General features: G+C 43.8%; 1 protein-coding gene across 4 annotated transcripts in view; it reads left to right on the top strand.

Annotated features, from left to right (window-relative positions):
• LOC126995905 (dynein axonemal heavy chain 5-like) overlaps positions 1 to 16,885 on the top strand; it is a 237,639-nt gene that overhangs the window by 143,428 nt on the left and 77,326 nt on the right. For all 4 annotated transcript variants that reach the window (XR_007750824.1, XM_050855800.1, XM_050855799.1 and 1 more), the window contains 13 exons: positions 5,550 to 5,763; positions 6,246 to 6,403; positions 6,520 to 6,701; positions 6,827 to 7,033; positions 7,191 to 7,387; positions 7,685 to 7,829; positions 8,748 to 8,910; positions 9,714 to 9,853; positions 10,335 to 10,464; positions 11,147 to 11,352; positions 13,307 to 13,486; positions 14,429 to 14,630; positions 15,446 to 15,681. Coding sequence is in view for 3 of the 4 variants with exons in the window: in XM_050855800.1 (XP_050711757.1) it covers positions 5,550 to 5,763; positions 6,246 to 6,403; positions 6,520 to 6,701; positions 6,827 to 7,033; positions 7,191 to 7,387; positions 7,685 to 7,829; positions 8,748 to 8,910; positions 9,714 to 9,853; positions 10,335 to 10,464; positions 11,147 to 11,352; positions 13,307 to 13,486; positions 14,429 to 14,630; positions 15,446 to 15,681 (2,360 nt within the window). In the remaining variant the exon portion in view is untranslated. The remainder of the gene's footprint in view (positions 1 to 5,549; positions 5,764 to 6,245; positions 6,404 to 6,519; positions 6,702 to 6,826; positions 7,034 to 7,190; positions 7,388 to 7,684; positions 7,830 to 8,747; positions 8,911 to 9,713; positions 9,854 to 10,334; positions 10,465 to 11,146; positions 11,353 to 13,306; positions 13,487 to 14,428; positions 14,631 to 15,445; positions 15,682 to 16,885) is intronic.

Below are 16,885 nucleotides of genomic sequence, written 5' to 3'. Positions count from 1 at the left end.
CTTTCTCTGATGGTAACTTATCCCCTCTGTCTTCCCTATTCTTGTAGCTGTCTTGTCCTTTCTCTGATGGTAACTTATCCCCTCTGTCTTCCCTATTCTTGTAGCTGTCTTGTCCTTTCTCTGATGCTCACTTATCCCCTCTGTCTTCCCTATTCTTGTAGTTGTCTTGTCCTTTCTCTGATGCTCACTCAACTTATCCCCTCTGTCTTCACTATTCTTGTAGCTGTCTTGTCCTTTCTCTGATGGTAACTTATCCCCTCTGTCTTCCCTATTCTTGTAGCTGTCTTGTCCTTTCTCTGATGGTAACTTATCCCCTCTGTCTTCCCTATTCTTGTAGCTGTCTTGTCCTTTCTCTGATGCTCACTCACCTTATCCCCTCTGTCTTCCCTATTCTTGTAGCTGTCTTGTCCTTTCTCTGATGGTAACTTATCCCCTCTGTCTTCCCTTTTCTTGTAGCTGTCTTGTCCTTTCTCTGATGGTAACTTATCCCCTCTGTCTTCCCTTTTCTTGTAGCTGTCTTGTCCTTTCTCTGATGGTAACTTATCCCCTCTGTCTTCCCTTTTCTTGTAGCTGTCTTGTCCTTTCTCTGATGGTACTCACCTTATCCCTCTGTCTTCCCTTTCTTGTAGCTGTCTTGTCCTTTCTCTGATGGTAACTTATCCTCTGTCTTCCCTTTTCTTGTAGCTGTCTTGTCCTTTCTCTGATGGTAACTTATCTCCTCTGTCTTCCCTTTTCTTGTAGCTGTCTTGTCCTTTCTCTGATGGTAACTTATCCCCTCTGTCTTCCCTTTTCTTGTAGCTGTCTTGTCCTTTCTCTGATGCTCACTCACCTTATTCCCTCTGTCTTCCCTATTCTTGTAGCTGTCTTGTCCTGTCGCTGATGCTCACTCACCTTATCCCCTCTGTCTTCCCTATTCTTGTAGCTGTCTTGTCCTTTCTCTGATGCTAACTTATCCCCTCTGTCTTCCCTATTCTTGTAGCTGTCTTGTCCTTTCTCTGATGGTAACTTATCCCCTCTGTCTTCCCTATTCTTGTAGCTGTCTTGTCCTTTCTCTGATGCTAACTTATCCCCTCTGTCTTCCCTATTCTTGTAGCTGTCTTGTCCTTTCTCTGATGCTCACTCACCTTATCCCCTCTGTCTTCCCTATTCTTGTAGCTGTCTTGTCCTTTCTCTGATGCTAACTTATCCCTCTGTCTTCCCTATTCTTGTAGCTGTCTTGTCCTTTCTCTGATGCTAACTTATCCCCTCTGTCTTCCCTATTCTTGTAGCTGTCTTGTCCTTTCTCTGATGCTCACTCACCTTATCCCCTCTGTCTTCCCTATTCTTGTAGCTGTCTTGTCCTTTCTCTGATGCTCACTCACCTTATCCCCTCTGTCTTCTCTATTCTTGTAGCTGTCTTGTCCTTTCTCTGATGCTCACTCACCTTATCCCCTCTGTCTCCCCTATTCTTGTAGTTGTCTTCAGTCTTCCCAGTGTAGTTATTCCATCCTCTGTTTCTTCTTTCCTCTTGTAGTTGTCTCTTTCTTTCTTTCTCTGTTTCTCATTCTTTTTTTCCCCTCTTACTCTCTTACTTTCTCCTGTAGTTATCTTGTTCTCTGTCTCCCTCTGTCACTTTCTTACTAAACCCAATTCCCTCTGTCTTTCCCTTTGCACTTCTGTCATCCTCTGTCTCTTTGTCTTTCTCATTCTTTCTTTCCCATTTCCATCTCTCTCCATCTCTTGCATTTGTCTCATAATCCTTCTGTCACATTTCCTTTCTTACTTTTTCTGTCCCCCTTTCTTTCTCTCTCTCTGTCTCTCCATCCTTCTTGTAGTTGTCTTCTTTTCTGCCACTCCCTCTCGTAGTCGTCACATTCCCGTCCCTCAGACAGTCTTCACGTACACGATGACAGCGACTTGCCTCCTCCCGTGCTGGCCCGTGGAGTGGCGGAGTGACTCGCATCCAGAACACTGACTGAGCTCACTCCAGTCCTGCCAGCCCTGCCTCACACCTCTTTTCCTCCTCACCCGACACCTTGCCCTTTCCTTCTCTTGCCCCCCTCACCCTGCTCTTCAACCCTCTCGCAGCCTCACTCACTTGGAATGGCCAAAGGAAACTCACGTGGCATTCTGTGTTGTCTGGGCTGCAAACTCGCCTTCTTTCTTCCTTCTTCGATTCTTCCGTCATGGCTGTCCACTTGTTCTGCTTCAAATGGTTGTTTTTATTGATTTTTCAGCAGCATTTTGACATGTTTTTGTGTACTGTTACCGAGTGCTTGTGAACGACGAGTGTGTGTTAGTGTGCGTGTTTGGATGTGGGTGACATACTAGTGTTTCCATATAGTTTGACCATTAACATAATTTCCAATACAAGAGGAGGAGGAAATAGTTGAATGGTAGTGGGGTCATAGTACGAGTAAGGACGTTCATACATTCATTCTAAAGACAAAGGGAAGAGGTTTTGGTGGAGTGATAATAGGGTCAGGATGAAAACCTAAAAAGATACTGTACAAAAGAGATAATGACCCACAATTGACCTCTCTTTTTGGCCAGTCTTCTCCCCTTCCTCATGGGAGCAGTGCCTGGCGGGCCTTTTTGTTTTCATTTGTGTTTGCCCTCGAGCTGCTTCTTGTGCTGTAAAAAGAAAGTATAGTCTCGTTTTATGGCTTGACACAGCTTTTGATCTGACTTAGCTTGACTTAACTAACCTTGCCAATTCAGACGTCACCCGAGACACCTGTTTCCCCGAGGCTCACCCGAACACTACCTTATTGCAGAGATTCTGACGTCCTGCCGCTGTACATTTGTCGCCTCATCGCCTCTCCTCCTTCTCAGCTTCTCGACCCCAGACTCGCTGTACATAACTCACTTACTTGGATTCCTCACTCCACTTCCAGCTTTGGACAACCCGACACAACACTCACTAAACACATCCTTGTACTTATTAATCTTTAGTCACAGAACTGTAGGTCATACATGATCTTAGACTTTCCTTTCAAAACTTTAAATTTTTTAAACAAAATTTCTTTCAATTTTTGCACTATGATAATTTTTTTCCATTTTTCGTTAATTTCAGGTATTGGTCAAACGGGCAGTAATAAGACCAAGTCAGGTTGTAATAAAGTAATTTATAATTAAGCTGAGCTTCTCCCTGACACTGGACCACAGTGTCGGCTTTTCCCCGCCTTCCTTGGCCATGCCAGGGCCTCGCGGCGGGGGTACAAACAGCCTCGGCGTCCTCACTCACGCTGTCACCATCAGGTGAAAAGAAGCTGTTACTTGCACTTCAAGTGAGATTCTATTTGTCCACTGGTCTGTTCTCCGGGGCACAGCGTCACGGCTGTGTGTGTGGCGTGCTGCACGTGGGAGGCGGCGCAGCGTGGGGTGACCTGCTGTGCCCCAGGATGCTCACTGGCCACAATGATGAGAAGAAAAGAGTCTGGACGCCGAGGTCACTTGTTTATATTCCCGCTGGCGAGCAGGACGGCCAGACCCACCGGGTTAGTCTCGCCTCAGCGCCCACCAGCGCTCCAGCCTCAGCCCCGCCCCCTTGCCCCCTCACAGAAAAAATTGCACCCCAGTGGAGGCTGAGAGAAACATTCTGGCTGTTAATGAAACTTGCTGTTCCGGGAGTTTATTTTCTTGATGCGTTTGCATTTATTCTCCTTCGACGAGTCCCCTCGGAGCATGAGGAAAGCATTGATTCATTACATCCAACTGTTGAGAAACCCTCGAAGTGGAATAACTGTGAAACTTGCTAAGCAGACCTTCCATCAACTACTCGTTTGCACTTTTCTTGTGAAATATGACTCCTGTAATTTTTTATCAAGACCAAAGTATGAGACGACCTGTTATTCACACAGATATCACCGAAAAGTACCACACATCACTGACCTCTTAAAGGGCGGAAACATTTGCAAGGTGTGTGCCTTGCAGCTCATTACCCTCAATACAGTGTACTGACCATTTTAATTCCTGCAAAACTGTCTCTCCATCTTAAATGTTAGAGGTGAGGCCCACTGTTTTTTCTTAGCATTGTAGCTTGATACAGTACCATTGACAGAGTCACTGACAGCCATAACATTCTCTATAAAACACATCAGTGTAGTCCTCCATTAGTCTCTTCATTAGTGTACAATTAGATATCAATCACCTTGACAACAAACTGTCTCTCCTCGGAGGCCCCTGTAGGCAGCGTGGGAGGGTTGGCGCAAACCCTCGGCTGAGCGCAGGAGCCCTGGCCCACGGGAGAAGCACACAGAGCCAGACAGACAGTTTTCAGTAGGCGCCTCACCCCCTCACCCCGGAGCATTTTTCACAAGTAGTGTTGTAGATTTTTTAACTCACTCCTGCGACCCCATAACCCCAATCAGCTGATGCAGCACGCAGTGACCACCAAAGGGCAAGAGAAACATGTAAATAAACCCCAAACAACACATGTACATTTATACATACACAGACTTTAAAAACACCACATGAGTATGAGGCAGCACCGTGGCACGTGACCTGCGGCGTGTGTACCGTACAGTGACTAACCAAATTCAGCAGCGGTAACTCCTTGATGTCACGGCGCGCAAAGCTTGGTGGGGTTGTGTTGTGTGCAGCAGCAACCAACTTCTTGGGTAGCTACACCTGAGGCAACCGACTACCTTCGTGTGGCTGGCGGGCCGCTGTTCATGGCATGAAGTTAATGTTATTCTTACCATGGTGTCCAGTGTGTCCTTCTCTACCAGAGACTCGGCGGAAACCTTCACTGTGACGCCCCTTCGTCTGTCTGACTTATGGTAGTGTGACTGTTAACTACCAGCATGAGTCTTCCCACAATGATCACGATGGTTATACTTGTGTGTCTTGAGATGCTGAATATTTGGGTCGAGTCATCATGAATATTCACCATTTGCAAGACTTCTGTGGGGGTGTTTAATTAAAGGGATGTGCTGTCAGGAGGACGGTGAGTTGAGGTACTGAAGGGATTGCTAACACCTCTCACCACTACCCCAACTCCAGCTGTCCTCCATGACACTTGTTACCCTACACACCACACTTCACTGTGTCTTTGATCTTGTACTCTTTTTAAATGACACCAAAAACAGGATTAAAGGTACATTTTTTTTACAACTTACTCATGAGATACAATTCAATATGAAGTGGATTATAAGGAAACTTTTTCACTTCCACTTGAGACGTGTGTGTTGCAAGCCGTGGGTGCATGTTGCTTCCCTGCCTGGTGATGAGTGTTGCACGTGTTGCGTAGCCCCACATCTGCTGCCCTAGCCTAGTGTGTGTTGCCTGGATGGAGTCTGAGCCTGATGAGTCAGTCACTGTTTGTCATGCATGCGTAAGGTCTTGAACCTCAACTAACTAACTAACTAACTTAAGCTTTTAAATATGATAATGTGTAAAACAAAAATCATAAACCCGAGTATCATAAAGCTGTATGTAGCCTTGGTTTGAGTCTTGATGATAAAGAGTCTAATATCTAGGCAGAACAAGGACCTGCCTCCTCCAGAGTCTGCCCGTGCCCTCCCCCTGCCACCCCTGCTGCCTGATTGACGCCCTCCCTCCCCCAGGCCTCCGAGACATCCTCAAGTCGTGGCAAGAGATGTGCAACGAGATCTCACAAAAATCCTACGACTACCTCGACTACCGCGACCACCACTTTGACACCGACCTGGAGGTGTTCGCCGCCAGCGTGCGCGAGCTGCTGCGTCGCATCCACATCATGGTGGAGAAGGAGCACGAGGAGATCTGGGAGACACCAATGGCCTACAAGATGCTGGCCAGGTGTGGCTCTCCTGGACGTAGCGTAGTGTCTCTCGTAGTGATTTAGGGGTGGGAGGCTGGCTATGTCTTGGTGGCGTTGAGATAGGATATTAACCCAACATTTTTCCTTCAGTGTCATATAATAGCAACTGTCATTTATTCATGGACTTCTTTAGGCCCATTAACATAAATTTTTCTCCTATGAAGGTTTAGTTATGGGACATTTTGGCAGTACAGGCTGATATTGATTTTCAGGTGCATATTTAAATCATCCAATCAACCTCCTCTTTGTGAAACTAGAAAGGTGTCCCATCATTCTGAAAGGCTGAGATGTTATTGATATGTAGACTTCCCTAGATCCATTGATATTAATTCTGCACCTTTTTCAATAGTCATAATCATTTAATCTGATATATATGTTAGATGAATACACGATACCTCTACATCTACAACTGTGTGTCCTTCACCAACCATCACACTCGGCCTGACGGTCCCCACGGCAGGTTTGAGAAGATCGCCGTGGTGGTGCCGCAGCTGGACGTGGAGGGCAAGTACCGCCGGATCCTGGCGCGCTTCCACCAGGAGCTGGAGAAGGTGTCCCGCATCTACTGCCGCCAGTGTGAGAGTCCACCCCAGCTGCGCGGCCTCCCTCCTGTGGCTGGTGAGGGGAAGATGTGCAGTGTTAGAGGCTCCTGCCCAATAAGTTTAACCATGAATACATAAGTCTTATTACTATATTATGTATCCTTTCTCTTCAAGAAACTTTACCCCAAACAGGAAAGATTCAATGGGCCCGGAGTCTGTTTCTGCACCTGGAGGAGCCCATGATGTTCTTCAAGGACCATCCGGTGCTGCTCAAGATGCCGGAGGGGAAGGAGGCGGTGAAGAAGTACAACCGCATTGGCAGGATGCTGGTGCAGTATGAGCTGGCCTATTACGATGCCTGGAGGAAGCAGAGTGTGAGTGGGATAGAATAAAAACTAGTCGATAAGGAAAGTTAACTAGACAGTGATGTAGGAAGATGGTATTTTTTACTTGCCGGCAAAGTAAGTAGGTGTCAAGAATCTGTGAACCGTTCCCACAGATGAATGACATCCAGAAGTCGCTGCGCTGCACGCTGGTGGTGCGGCGGCCAGACACAGAAGAGCTCTACGTCAACTGGGACCCGAGGATCTCCACGCTGCTGCACGAGGCCACCAAGATCCAGCAGCTGGGCTTTGACGTGCCGTACATGACACAGCTGCTCCTCAATAGGGCGCCGCTGCTGCTCAAAAAGAGGGACATGGTCAAGGTGAGGGATGCGCAGAGATTTGATGTGCACAGTAACTGGTATTTGGACTAAGGGCAGCCTTATTATTTCCCTCAGTAATCAGTGGTAGTTTAATGATCTGTGATAAAGATGATCCTGAATACAAATCAAAATGAGGTACATAATGTTGTGTTTCCAGCACCTGTTGAATGAGCACATCCGAGTGTTGGGCAAGGTGAGCAAGAGCCTGACGCCACTGCTGGTGCCTCACGTCACCAAGCTGAAGGAGGCGCTGGACCCCCTGCAGACCAGCCTCACCTGGTCCTCCATCCAGGCCCACAGCTACTTTGACCAGGTGTTCCAGGCGGTCAGGGCCTTTGAGGTGCTCATCGACAGGTCAGTCACAACACAACCCTTGCAGTCTCTCGCCTTATGATAGTTTTATGTCAGTGTTTATCTGTTGTAATCTCTGACGCCATTTACTTTATGAAATTCTCCCTCTCATGGTTTTTGTGGTAAGAGAATCCATCATTCAGTTTATAAATCTCACACATTGTTCTCTCTCTCTCTCTCTCTCTCTCTCTCTCTTTTATTTTTTATGTGCTGCCCATAGTTCTGAAAGGCTCTCACGAGGGTCCAGGTTTTGAGTGGCTGCGTTTCCAACCGTAACTTTCATCCGTAACTTTTGTGCAGAGTGAACGACATCTTCCACCACCGCATGGAGGGAGTGCTCGCGGCCATGTCCAGCGTGAAGCTCTACGTGCTGCCTGACACGGCACCCTGGATGCTGGACCTCTTCGTGCACAACACCTGGCTCACCTGTTGCCAAGCCGCCCAGGTGAGAACAGGAAACACCTTCATCCTCACTATTATCGATTGCCAAGTGTTCCTCTTACAGTACACTTTTTTACACCTCAAACTCCCTCTGTGCTCCTCTCGTTTATTATACTTTTGCTAATATTATCAAAACTATGCCTTCAAATGTTTGTAATCTTTTACTTCTGTATTCACAAAACAACCCTGTATCCTTATCTCATTTATTTATTTATTCACTAATCTTATCAAAACTATGCCTTCAAATGTTTATAATCTTTTACTTCTGTATTCACAAAACAACCCTGTATCCTTCTCATTTATTATACTTTTGCTAATCTTATCAAAACTATGCCTTCAAATGTTTATAATCTTTTACTTCTGTATTCACAAAACAACCCTGTATCCTTATGTCATTTATTATACTTTTGCTAATATTATCAAACTATGCCTTCAAATGTTTGTAATCTTTTACTTCTGTATTCACAAAACAACCCTGTATCCTTATGTCATTTATTGTACTTTTGCTAATATTATCAAAACTATGCCTTCAAATGTTTATAATCTTTTACTTCTGTGTATGCAAAACAACCCTGTATCCTTCTCATTTATTATACTTTTGCTAATATTATCAAACTATGCCTTCAAATGTTTATAATCTTTTACTTCTGTATTCACAAAACAACCCTGTATCCTTCTCATTTTTGCATTTATTCACTAATCTTATCAAATTTACTTATACCTTCAACCATTTACAATCTTTTAACTCCACATTTGTAATCCAACCACTCTATACTTTTCTCATTTCCAGCTTCAGCCTCTAGTATACCCTCAACCATTTACAATTCTTCAACTCATCATTTGCTTAACATCACACAAAAATACTCCACACCCATTCCTTTATATCCATACTAAGCTACTCCTTTTACTTCCTTTCTCGCAGGAGCTGAACAGTCGCAGCCGTGTGGTGGAGGATGCAGTGCTGGAGCTGATAGAGTTGGTGCTGGTGGGCGTGGAGGGCGGGGGGCAGGGCGACCAGGGCAGCTACAGCTTCCTCACGGCTGATGATCTTGATGATGCCACAGACTTGGATGACTCGCGCTCAGGTCAGTTCTTGTGGTTTAGTTTTGTTTGATGGGAATTGGTTGGAAAAGTAAGAGGGCTAGATATATTAATGCCCTTTTATGCAATTTACTTTACTTTTGTTTAGTGAGAATGTGTAGGAAAAGTAGGAAAACCAGACTTACTAATGCCTTTTGTAACATTTTTCTAATTCTGGTCAAGTATATAGCTTTCTTAAAGCCAGCTATTCATTCTAGAGACATTAACCTTACTATCCCTGCAAGTATTTGTTAGAAACTCACCCAAACTATTACTCTAGAGATATTAACCATACTTTCCCCCGTGAATATTTGTTAACAGCTCCCTAAACCAACACTGTAGGAATATAAACCATAATTTCCACTAAATATTTGTTAACAGCTCCCTAAACCAACACTGTAGGAATATAAACCATAATTTCCACTAAATATTTGTTAACAGCTCCCTAAACCAACACTGTAGGAATATAAACCATAATTTCCACTAAATATTTGTTAGAAGCTCCCTAAACCAACACTGTAGGAATATAAACCATAATTTCCACTAAATATTTGTTAGCAGCTCCCTAAACCAACACTGTAGGAATATAAACCACACTTTCTACTGTAAATATTTGTTAGAAGCTACCTAAACCAACACTGTAGGAATATAAACCATAATTTCCACTGTCAATATTTGTTAGCAGCTCCCTAAAACATTATGATATCATTTTTGTCCATTACGTGAAGTTTCTCAAATATTTCATGGCATAAGCTTCAGGAATTCTCATGGCCACAAATTTGAACTGTCCACAAACACGCCTCCACAGTGTCGTCAGGCGGAGGGTCGTCGCGCCGCAGCCCTGTACCTGCAGCGGAGGGGCCCTTTGCCGCCACACTGGAGCTGCCCTCAAAGACCCTCACACCGCAGGAAAAGGCCGCAAGGAAGAAAAGGGAGATGCGGGAAAAAGTAAGAATTGATCGCTCTAACTTATATATAAGTATTTTGAAGGGGTAACTAGTTCTGTGATTTTAGTAGTAAGGTTTTTAGCCACTTTCAATGTACAATTTTTTATGTCATATTCTCTCATAGGATTGTTTGCAAGGAATTGGATTTCTTATTGTCTAGCGACCTCTGAAGGCATTTTCACCATATGCTTTACTGTATTTCTTACTGTGCAAAATTAGTGGTGTGTTTTTAGTACCAGTATGATAATAACTTTTATGTATATTTTCTGATGTGTTCTTTCACAGAGTTTTCTACAAGGGAATGGCCATTTCTTATTGTCCTGATGCCTCACTCTACTTCTTATTTCCATCTCCAATTTCTGTTTCTTTCCTTCTAATGGTCCTCACAGATTGCTTCTTTGTCCTACTTCCCCTTTGTTCTTCCACCTTCACCAACATCACCATCACCAGCATTCACCCAACACTCACTCGATCTCGTGCAGGTGGAGGTGGCGGCCAGGGACCTTCGCCGGGCGTACCACAGGAGGGTGCTGGACGTGTTGATCAAGTCCGTCAAGGGTGCACTCGACTCCATCCGCCGCCACACCTCCATCAATAACCCACGCGGCCAAGGTATTGCGGTGGACATTCTTAGGAGATACACTGTTCTTTAGTTGATTTAAATGTCATGGTGCACTGTTTTGTGTGTGAGTTGCCAAGGTATTGCAGGGGACATTCTTAGGAGATACACTGTTCTTTAGTTGATTTAAATGTCATGGTGCACTGTTTTGTGTGTGAGTTGCCAAGGTATTGCAGGGGACATTCTTAGGAGATACACTGTTCTTTAGTTGATTTAAATGTCATGGTGCACTGTTTTGTATGTGAGTTCTGTGGCATTACTCCTTTGTTCTTTAGTGAATGGCAGTTGTTGAACCCATGAATTTTTGCCCCTCCAAAGTCCTTACAATAATGAGGGTGAAGTTAGTGTAAATAAGACTAATGGTGCCATGTTTGTTTGAGGTTAATTGTTGTGGTACACTGTTTTATATTTGACTTCTGTGGCAGTAGTCCATTGTTCTTTAGTAAATAGCAGTAGCATAACCCATGATATTGTTGTCCCTCTCCAGAATCCTTTCAACAATGAGAGTGAGAATAATGTAAATACCTCGCCTCTGACCTCTTGTTCTTTTATTCTTTTGTTAGAGCAGCGTATAGTGACCTTTTTTGTTGCTGTTTATGTTTCCGTACCCTTGAGTTGCCTTCCTTGATGTAGAAAAAGAAGTAGAAAAGACTAATAGTGCTGTGGCCTTACCAGGTGACACTCCTGGGCGGGGACGAGGGCCAATACAGCCAGAGAATCCAGGGGTGGCACTGGTGGAGCTGAGTGCCTCCCTGGTGTCCCCCGGCGTGCAGGTGACCCCGAGTCTCAGCGAGGTGCAGGAGGCCATCAACAAGGTGGCCAAAATCATCCTGTCCACGGCTATGGGGGTGTCACAGTGGGTGCGCTGCCGGAAGGAGGACGTGAGTACAACGGACACAGTTACACACACATGTTTTCAGGTCTTTGCATCATAGAAATACTCTTTTGGCACCACTTTTGCCACATATTGATTCTTTACAAATAGATTGTGTTTTATCATATATACACATAGATAATGGAAAAATAGGAATACAAATCACACTTTAGAAACATCCCTAAACTATACCTACGTCTTCTCAGCGCCAGATTATCCTATACGCCAAGCATGCCATGGCGTAGGGCCCCAAGCACTGAGGGGCCCACAAAACCTGATAGACCCGACCCATATTTGGGCCCCCACATAATGGAAATCCTGGAAATGCCTGTAGCCTCTGGGAGATCAGTATGCTTCGTTGGACTGTTGATCAAAAAAAATATAAAAATAAATAAATAGATAAAATAAAATAGCGAAAACTTGTTTGTGTTGGCAACACAAGTCAACAGTGCTTGCAATTTCTTTGAACTTGTGCAGGAATTATATGAATATTCAGTTGGATCAACAAAGTGCTGGAATTTACTAACAAAGGGATTGTCACTTAATGAAAATGGTAGAATTCTAACCCTAAAAACATTATCTTCCACACGTTGGCATTTCCATTCTGAATCAGTGAAAACACTGCACATAAACTACTCTATCATCTATGGTATGTTAAATGAAATTGCAGACAATGAGGAACTAAAAGGAGATGCTTGACTTGCTGCATCAGTTTTTGCAGAGAATATGTGCCTTCTTGAAAATGCATTTATGTGTGCTCTTTGGAACAAGATCCTCCAGCACTTTCAGAAAGCTAGTACTCTTCTCCAAAGCACAAATATTGATATCAACATGGCTGTATCATTGTTTCTATCACTTGAAAGTTTTGTTGCTGAGCTTCGTGGTCAATTTGATGAACTGGAGAATGATGCAAAAAATCTCATGGGAAATGTTCAGCAAGTATATGTATCGGAAAAGGTACGGAAGAGAAGACGGCGGCGTCAAGCTGATGATTCTGCTGAACCTGATGCAGATCTTCAAGATGCACAAAAATTCCCTGTACAGAGTTTTGTTGTCATCATTGACAAGTTGTAAGTTTAGCTCAACGTCGCCAGGCTTATCACAAGATATCTGACGATTTTGCCTTTATCAAGTCATTGAGGGAGAATGATACTGCACAGCTGAGAGTTGAGAGCTGACTCGGTGAAAAAGTACATCAATGACTTGGAACCCCACTGCGAGGATGAATTTGTAACATTCTCAGAATTTGTAACCCATTTGAAGTTGGATCGTGATCCTCATGTCCTGTTAAAATACTTAAGGAAGAATCCAGTTGTAGAGTCAACATTTGCCAATGTTTCAACTGCTCTGCGACTGTTCTTAACATTACCAGTCACAGTCTGTGAAGGTGAACATTCATTTTCCAAACTGTCTTTGATCAAAAACAGATTTCGTTCAACAATGACTCAAAAACGACTGAATGCTTTGTCTGTTGTGTCAATTGAAAATGATGTCACCTCCTCAATGACATTTGAAACCATAATTGAACGGTTTTCACGAGAAGTCAAGAAAACGGGCATTGGTGTAGCTGCTAGAGTTACCTATGTACATAAGTATGGTATGTATGCTGCTAATACAGAATATAAAGAAAATAAAGATGATGACAATCTGTATTAAATATATTGTATCATTAATTCATTCTGTTTCAATAAAATATGAAATTGTCCAGATCTTGCCTAATTTATTCAAGGGGAGGGCCCCAAAATGTGGGTGGCGTAGGGCCCAATGCAAGCTTAATCCGGCCCTGCATCTTCTTCCATTCTGATTCTTTGCAAACAATTCATATACATACTTGTTTTAAGTACTCTTTTGTAAATATTAGCTATTTTACTTAATCAGTGTGTGGGTGGTGTTATTAGGTACTTTGCTTTAAAACTAATATTGATATAACTAATGTGAGCTAATGCCATCTCTGTCTGCAGGCTGGTGAACCCCTGAGGAAGAATGAAGGGACGGCCGGCTCTCGGAAGGGTTGGAAGATCAGGGAGGAGGTGCTGGAGGTGCCCGCCATGCCCAAGAACTACTACACTCACGTCTACGAGAGCAAGGACGTCTCCAAGATCATGAGTCAGATGGCCAACTCCTTCCAGTCCACCAAGAATGTTAGTGAGGGAGGCTGTGAATGGTGCGGTGAAGTGTTGGCATCTAGAGAAAGAGAGAATGTTGGGAGAGGTCTCTGGCATGATAACTAACTAGCTAATGGGGATCATATGTCTGGGGGTGCGTCGCTACACTCACTCGCTGCTTATACTCCTACTGGTTTTCCTGACATTTTTTCCTTTTTTCCTTTTATCGTTTTTGTCTAATATGAGTTTTGCAGATCATTATTCAAATTCATCTACCCTCTATCCAACTTTTCTTTCTGTATACATTAATTATTTACTGCAAACATTTATCGATATCCAAGTCTCACTTTTTTCAGCACCTAGCTCACTTCAATACTTCAGTAACATACCAGTTGGTCCTCTTAATCATTTGTCAACACATTCATTTAATCTCATCACTGGCTACACACCTTCAACAAACCTCTAAAACCCTTCCTTCATCCTGCCAGTACTTAACTTACTTCAATACTTCAGTAACATACCAGTTGGTCCTCTTAATCATTTGCCAACACATTCATTTAATCTCATCACTGGCTACACACCTTCAACAAACCTCTAAAACCCTTCCTTCATCCTGCCAGTACTTAACTTACTTCAATACTTCAATACTCTACCACCTGGTCTTCTTAACCCATCCACTGCTATTGGCACAGATTTGGCTTTCACTGGTAGCCTGGTAACATATACTCCCAGGTCTTTCTCTGCCTCTATGGTGGATAGTGGAGTAGTTTCCCATGTGGTATTGGTATGCTGGATATCCCCTCCCAAGGTGCAGGACTTTACATTTTTCTTCATTGAATTGTAGCAGCCACTTTTTGCTCCATACCTGTTGCTTGGTGATGTCTTCTTGTAGGAAATATGCATTTGCCAGCACATTCATTTAACCTCATCACTGGCTACACACCTTCAACAAACCCCTAAGACCTTTTATCTCGGCAGGAGCTTCACAACACCTTCAGCACCTGGGACAAGTATCATCACCTCTGGCGCGTGGACAAGGAGACTGCCATAAGGGAGTTCATCGCCAGCACTCCGACCCTGCAGGACTACGACAGGACCCTCAGGAGCTACGTACTGCTCGACAAACAGATCAAGAGTGAGCCAAGTCGCTACAGGGTTGGAGCACTGGCTGTCAATACTGGTGAGTGGTGGTGGTGGTGGGTGTTGGTGAGCATTGGTGGTGGGTGTTGGTGATCGTTGTTGGTGGGCGTTGGTGAGTGTTGGTGGTGATTCTTGGCTCTGTGAACTTGACGATGTGAGATGATGAGAAGGTGAGTTTTTAGCATCTAGAAAGCGAGAGGATGAGAGGTAGAGACTGTTAGGAAAGGCCCTCAGACTGTAGGGGACTAATAATGGCTGATGATGACTATTATGATGGTGAAATATGATAAAACTTACAGATTCATTGACTCTGTATTGATTGTTTTAAAGTTTTTAGCATCTAGAGAGAGAGAAGGAAAGAGGTAAAGACTGTTAGGAAAGGTCCCCAGACTGTAGGGGACTAATAATGGCTGATGATGACTATTATGATGGTGAAATATGATAAAACTTACAGATTCATTGACCCTGTATTGATTGTTTTAAAGTTTTTAGCATCTAGAGAGAGAGAAGGAGAGAGGTAGAGACTGTTAGGAAAGGTCCCCAGACTGTAGGGGACTAATAATGGCCAATGATGAATAGCATGATGGTGAAATATGATAAAACTTGCAGATTCATAGACCTTGTATTGATTGTTTTAAAGTTTTTAACATGTAGAGAGAGAAAAGGAGGGAAGTAGAGAATGTTAGGAAAGGCCCTTAGAATACAATAGACTAATAATAGTTGATGATTATAATGATGAGGGTATATAATAAAACTTGCAAAATCATAGACCGTCTATTGATTGTTGTATTAATTGTATGTGAACCTAGGGACGTCAGAGTCAGCATTCATCTCTGTTTTGACACATCCCAACAGACCAGCTGAAGAAGGCCCTGGTGGTGGAGGCAAGTCTCTGGGTGGACAAGTACGGCGAGGCGCTCAAGACCACTTACATGAAGGAGATGGAGCGGCTCTTCGCACAGCTGACCGAGCTCTCCCGCCGCCTGGAGCGTCCACTCAAAGACCTCGATGATATCAAAGGAGCCATTGACATCCTGCGCAAGACCCGGGACCTTGAACTGGATATGGACGATGCAATTGACCCAATAGAGGTAAGGGTCAACTGGTGCATGTATGGCTGACAGTTTTTTTCTATCATAATGGACTAGAGAGCTTCATTGGTTGTACGTTATGTAAAGAAGTATTTTTTTTACAGCAAAGGAAATGGCTCAAGGGCAAAAAAAAGAAAACTAATGAAAAAAAGCCCGCATGAAAAAAAGCCTAAATGAACAACTTTTAATACATAATTGATCTCTAGTTATTTTTTCTTTATTTTTACATGTATGTTATAAGCACATCATCTCTTCAAAGTTTGGGACATGGTTAAGTGCTTGTAGAAGTGTGATAGGAATTTTTTTATAGAGAACGATATTGTAGTGTATAAAAATGCATGCAGATACAGTAGAGCCCCATTTAGCGCGAGAATTAGGTGGATGAACACAGTCGCGCTAACTGAATTCGCGTTAATTGAATAAGGCAACAAATATGAAAAAAATTATTTGGTGCACACATGGGTCTGACATTTGGGTTTGATAATTACTCGAAATAATCACTCACATTAAAAAAACAACCCTACGATTGGCTGAGCTCTGGAAACACGCTTGTGGTTCTCTGGGAGTCCGATGACGTCATCGCCGGTGCTCACCTGGTCAGCGGCCTCGCTGCCTTAAGGCAGTATCACACTGGCCGTTTTCTTCTAACTGTTGTGGCTACTGGCAACGCCTGTGCGCCCATCCGGGAGCAAGTTGTCGGTTCACCGTAACCTGGTGTCACACTGAGCCCTTTTCTTCCCACCGCGTTGGCGGCAGCTTGGACAACCAGCAAATCCAAATTTTACGGGTGTGCGTCACACACGCCCAAGGTCAGTTGCCCGTATCCACATCGTCTTCTTCTTCTTTTGACCTGTGATGCTTTGTATTGCTTCTTAGGTCCTTCTCCTTTTGTTCCTCTTTTCTTCTTTTTCACTTATACACACTTTTCTTTTCAGTATTACAACGTAAACAAAGCACTTGCCCTGTATCAACATGGCGTCGTCTGCTAAAGTAAGGGCTCTAGCGGCTTGTGCCGTGCATCATGGCAGCTTGGTGCAATTTTCAAAATTCAGTCATGGTGGCTGTTCGCGCTAACTGAGGCTTTCGCGCTGATTATTTTTTTTCTTGGTTGATTGTGGCTCGCGCTAATTGCGGTTCGCATTAATTGATCTCGCGCTAAGTGGACCTCTACTGTATTTATTAAAGAATGCACTCTATCACTTGC

The sequence above is a fragment of the Eriocheir sinensis genome, chromosome 9 (assembly GCF_024679095.1).
Source record: "Eriocheir sinensis breed Jianghai 21 chromosome 9, ASM2467909v1, whole genome shotgun sequence".
In the NCBI taxonomy this organism is placed as follows: domain Eukaryota; kingdom Metazoa; phylum Arthropoda; class Malacostraca; order Decapoda; family Varunidae; genus Eriocheir; species Eriocheir sinensis.
The sequence above is the reverse complement of the archived record's forward strand: the minus strand, read 5'-3'. Positions and strand labels throughout refer to the sequence as shown.